The sequence below is a fragment of the Lactuca sativa genome, chromosome 2, assembly GCF_002870075.4.
Source record: "Lactuca sativa cultivar Salinas chromosome 2, Lsat_Salinas_v11, whole genome shotgun sequence".
Taxonomy (NCBI): domain Eukaryota; kingdom Viridiplantae; phylum Streptophyta; class Magnoliopsida; order Asterales; family Asteraceae; genus Lactuca; species Lactuca sativa.
The window spans coordinates 227,214,730-227,220,284 of record NC_056624.2 but is presented as its reverse complement, the minus strand read 5'-3'; the positions used below and the strand labels follow the sequence as shown (position 1 = coordinate 227,220,284).

At 33.5% G+C, this 5,555-nt stretch overlaps 1 protein-coding gene across 1 annotated transcript; it reads left to right on the top strand.

The window, feature by feature from the left end:
* Positions 1-311: 311 nt before the first annotated feature.
* Positions 312-1,128, top strand: LOC111910852 (21 kDa protein). The gene has a single exon (XM_023906661.3). The coding sequence runs from the start codon at positions 355-357 to the stop codon at positions 934-936; it is 582 nt and encodes a 193-aa protein (XP_023762429.1). The 5' UTR covers positions 312-354; the 3' UTR covers positions 937-1,128.
* Positions 1,129-5,555: the final 4,427 nt, after the last annotated feature.

The following is a 5,555-nucleotide window of genomic DNA, read 5'->3' as shown; positions in this document are numbered from 1 at the left end:
TTATTGTATGAACTAAAAATAAATAAAATATAATATCCTAATAAAATATAATTTCCTAATATGGTTAATTATTTTATGATTCATGTCGATATATATATTTATTTGCGTGTAAAACAAAGTAGATGTGAAAAACGACCAAGTTCAATAAACTGTGCCCCCTAATCAATGCTAAAATTGCTGCTTTGACTGTTTGACATTGAAAACAAACCGAACAATACGTCCAGACTTCAGGCCCAACCAGCCAACTTTCACACGGCGCCACCAAGTTTTATCACAACCCTACTTCCCTCTATAAATACCCACTTCCAAATAATAACCCAATGCATCACTTCCACTTGCTCTAACAAAATCAAAATGGAAACCAAAACACTCATCCTTATCGCACTCTTCTGCCTCGCCGGAACCACAGCCTTCGCAGCCGTCAAACCCACTTCCAACTACATCAAATCTTCTTGCGCCACCGTCACCTACCCTGCTCTATGCGAACAGTCCCTTACCCCCTTCGCCAAAACCATCAAACGCAGCCCATCTCAGTTAGCCCGTACGGCGTTGGCCGTGAGCTTCAAGCAATCTCAGTCGACTCAGGCTTACCTCAACAAGCTCAAGAGATTCAAAGGGTTGAAACCCCGTGAGAGATCCGCCATCGGAGACTGCTTAGAAGAAGTGAGTGACAGTTTGGACCGGGTCAGCAAATCCATCAATGAGCTCAAGACCTGTGACCGGGTCAAGGGTCAGGAGTTCACATGGCATATGAGTAATGTCCAGACATGGGTTAGCTCTGCACTCACTGATGAGAACACTTGTATGGACGGGTTCGGGGGTCGGGCCATGGAGGGTCGGATCAAGACTTCGGTTCGGGCTCAGATCACGAGTGTTGCCCATGTTACTAGCAATGCTCTAGCCCTAGTTAACAGCTTTGCCCAGAAGAAACATTAGTGGATGATGACCGGGCCGGGTCTGGGTCCCAAATCCAAAGTGATGTTTTTTTTTTTTTATTTACTTTTTTGTGTTATAAACTAAAGTAGTAGCCCATTTGGGTCGGATCTTGTTTAATATGGAAGATGTATAAATACTATATATATGTATACTTTTGTCTTTAACATAAATGTGAGCTTGTAAAATTATTAAGTTTCCTTTTTGTCATGACTTTTTTATTTACATCATAATAATTATGTACTTAGATTTAAAATATAATGTGCAATAGTTATAATTTCCTAATGGGCCAATTTTCAATTTTGGACGAATTCATCTACTTGGGAGTCGTTTCAAATTTCAATTAATGCTTTTAACAATATTCCTATTTTGTATTTGTATTCGTATCAGATCTAAAACACGGGCTAAAAGTTGGTATATTTTAGTACTTTATTCTTAATGATTCTTGTTGTCCCATGCTCGCGGCTTTTTCTTTGGGTTTAAATACTAGTATACGATACCTTTCTATCGATTAAGAATTATTATATACTCGTAATATTTTTATTTTATTTTCATTTAAATAAAGATACCGGGTATGTCAAATATGTTTACGAAATAGAAAATGCTCGATGTTGTAAAATGTGTAAATAAAAATATGATATTTTAGCAAAACAATTTGTGTGTTAGTAGTGTTAGTGTTACAATTTACAAATAAATAAAATTAGAAGACAAACCGCGGTCGACTAGAAAACAGGATTAGGAGGAGTAGGACGGTGTGACTGCGAATTAAAGAAAAGGCAGCGGAGACAATAGTGGGACCAAAAAACACGTGACTGGCCCACCCATGTGATGTGCATAAATTGTTAGCCTTTTACAGCATTTTCAGTCCAAAAAACATGGCCTGTCATGGTGTTCTGTTAAGGTGTTAACTACTTCTTTGAAAAAAATTGATTCTTCATTTAATTTTCTAAGATTCTACATTTTAAGGGCATTTTAGTCTTTTACAAATCTTTATTTGGCAAATTGGTAATGGATGGATGTGTCTATTTTGGAATTTTGGTGGCGGATTGCATCTTGGATAAAATTCCACAAAGCCGTATGGCGTATGATGTTATGATTAGCAAATATTAGAAGAAGATGACGGGTCTTTATGCATTATTGTTTATTTAGAGATAGTAACATACGATATGATGTGATTTTTGACAAGTTTATTCTTTGGGTACCTTTCAATCTATCATTTGTAAAATCCAAAATGATAACTTTTTATGGGTAGTTTTAGTGTCATTTATTGTCCGATAACTAATTTTCTTGTAATTGCTTTTTGTCAGCTCCGACTCCTAATTGATACCTTCACGGCTTTGCAAGATGAAGAGTATTGAGTCTTGATGGTATGAGTTTTCATTGTAGAAGTTTCTAAGTTTGGATTTTGTGATTTCATATCAATTCAAAAACCTATTCCATGTGATATATTTGATACTAGTTGTAAGACCCGTATAATATACGGGTTGATTAAAACAAAATGTTAAGTACGAACAATTAAATAGAAATTTTATTTGAATTTGAAATTGAAATAAGTGAAAATTATGAGAAAAAAACATGCAAATAATAAATTAATTAAAATTATGTGTTTAGTGTGTACTAAACGGGTTAATTATAATAAAATATTAAATATAAAGGTTAAACTGTAAATTTATTTGGAATTCAATTTGAAATTTAAAATTTAAAATTTGATAGTCATTATGGTAGGTTTAATTTATGGAAAGTAAATTAATGATATATTGAAAATAAAATTAAAGTAATGACAAGTGGAAAATAAATATATCTCAAATTATGACAAAATGACATGTGGCTAATCTTATGAGAGAAAGAGATGTGACAAAGTCATTTTCATTTATTAGAGTAAGAAGATTGAAATATTAATCTACATAAGTTTGCATTATTAAAAAAAACATGAGTGAACTAAAAAAATTGGTCTTTATTATGTACTCAAAATTGCAAGTTGCGTCCTAAATTTTGAATTGTTTCTATTTCGTCCTTAAGTTTGTATTTCATTGTACATATACAATTTTTATAGCTTACACAAAATTGCAAGTTTAGTCAAAATTTTAAAATCATTATATATGGGTTAGGGATCTATTCAGTTATTCACAACAAATTATATCCTTTCAGATGCCTTCGAGACAATAACAAAATTTAGACTGGATTTAAAGTTTTTAATAAAAGAAATAACCCTATTTGTAATTTACTTATTAGAAGATGATAGTATTTAAATTACTAAAGTAGAACCACTCCCTTGTTATGTGTAAATATATAAATGCTCTATAATATGTAAATACAAAAAAGGGTAAATGTGTAAATATATAAATGCTCGATTAAGCTCGTGAGCTTCATGAGCCGAGTATTCCAATACTCAAGCTCAGCTCGACAATGTACTCGAGTAGCTCGAGCTTGAGCTCCACTCGACTTGAGCCAAGTTGATTTCGAGTATTTTTTGAGTTGGTCTCAGCTCATGAGTTGGCTCGACTCATTTACACTCCTACTCCACATGTCCATTACATGAGGCCGTAGACCTGACTATTCGAGACATGAATACATGTCTATGAGTGACACGACATGACACGAATACACGATGCAAATAGATCTTGAAAATTGAGATAAATCTTATTTCTCTTTGTGTATTTTATCGTGCCAAATTCGTGGTTGACACGTTTTAATGACACGAATACACGAATTGCTAGGTCTACATGAGGTTGAGGGTAAATCAACATTTCATGTTGGTCTCTGCTCCATAGCATTAATGTCATACCAGACATATATTACAACCTACACTCGAAATTATACCCCTTGTTTTTCACTTGCCTATTTATCTTCTTTATCTTTCATTCTCATTTGTTAACCCCCAAAAAACCTTAAACATAAACACAATTTCATCATCGACTCTACATTAGTTTGAAGATGGTGTTTTAAATGTGGACAATCTGACCAATGAACCAATATTTTGATACCAAAATCATATATGGTAAGTTGCTAAGTCTTCATTAATGAGATGATTGTTAATGGAAAAAGGATTTCATTTATCAAGGTACTACATTGATTCTTCTTTTTCGTTTGTTTGTCTTGATCATAAATAAATCAAGTTTTCAATGGAGCTTCACCATGGCGGGAAATTTACAAAATTTACAGACATAATATATGTCGATGGGCAAGTTAGGTGCATATATTTGTTGGACATAGATGAGTTTTCAATTCATGAAATAGACACGATAATGGTTGAGATATGTTACGTTGACACCCCAGTGATATGCTATCATATTAGAATTCCCCATAGTGGATTGGATTTTATACTAAGGGATTTTGGTGAATGATGATGATGTCCTGAACCCAACACATAAATATTGGTGATAACAAATGATTAAGGTGTATAGAGAGCACGAGTTAACAAATTTAGTGACCTATTTCATGTCTACATAACCTAGTAGATGGGTAAGAATAAAATATTTATGTGTCCACGAAGTTTATGTCCACCTAAAATAACATTTCCCCCATATCACAAGCAAGTTAGGAGACCAAAAAACAAAGAGGAAGGAGAGTGAGGAAGAAAGATTATTCCAAAGTTAAGATTAAGTCAATGTTGGAATTAGAAACAAGACATTAGAGATGGAGGTTGTACTAATGAGAAGTTAACAAAAAAAACATGTCAATATAAGTTGTATACATGGCAAGAACAAGGGGCATAATTCAAAAACAAGAAAAAGTTAAGGTGGAGGTCAAGGTGTGAGTGATGGTGGAGGTCAAAGTGGAAAGTAATTCGATGTTATAGTTTGGTTTCTTTTAGGATAATAGATGAAATGGTTTAAAAGTTCTTTGAAACATGTTAAGTATTTGTCATGTTCCAGGATAATATGTTATACTTAGTTAAAAACTATAATAGTCATTTGGTTGAAATTTCTTATTTTGCTCACGTGTATTGGTCAATGTTGCAAAAGTAACTAGACGGTGGTAAGTCGGTCGATTAGAAAAATAAGGAATGAGGCCACCCCACCTTTCCTCTCCCTCTTTACATATGGTATGTTGAAGACTCTGATGAAGAGTCCTCTAACATGATGTCGGAGATGATATTTTTTTAGACAAAATTATATATAAAGAGAAATGAAAGTAAAATGATATGCTTTGAGAATGTGTTTGATATGTATATATAAATATTATATGGTTAAAATAAAAAAAAGTAATTTTTTTAATAAAATAGGTTAAAGCATTTATGGGGGAAGAGAAAGAGTACCTAGTGGTTCATCTTCAAGTTTAATTTTTTCAAGGACCCTATACATGCTGACATAGTGTAGTCGTGCATGCCTTTCGACCACATCAGCTCCGTTATTCTTCTAGGTAAGTATGATGTGTAGCCTTAGTAATTCCAACTTATTAACACACCTAATTCTTGTTATTTTATATTATATTATGACATTTATTTGTTAGAGTACTTTATTAGACTATGCGACTTGTGTGATGTTGATATGACACCGCATGGACACTACCCCTTCCTAGTGTGGTGATGATGTGGATGCTTGTTTTTTACAGGGTTGTGGCCTCAACCACTCCTTATTAGTTATCATACCATTTTCTTCATCTTTTACAACCCACCCTTC

Excerpts from the sequence above, each read along its gene's own strand:
- LOC111910852 (XM_023906661.3), top strand. The coding sequence starts at position 355 with ATGGAAACCAAAACACTCATCCTTATCGCACTCTTCTGCCTCGCCGGA.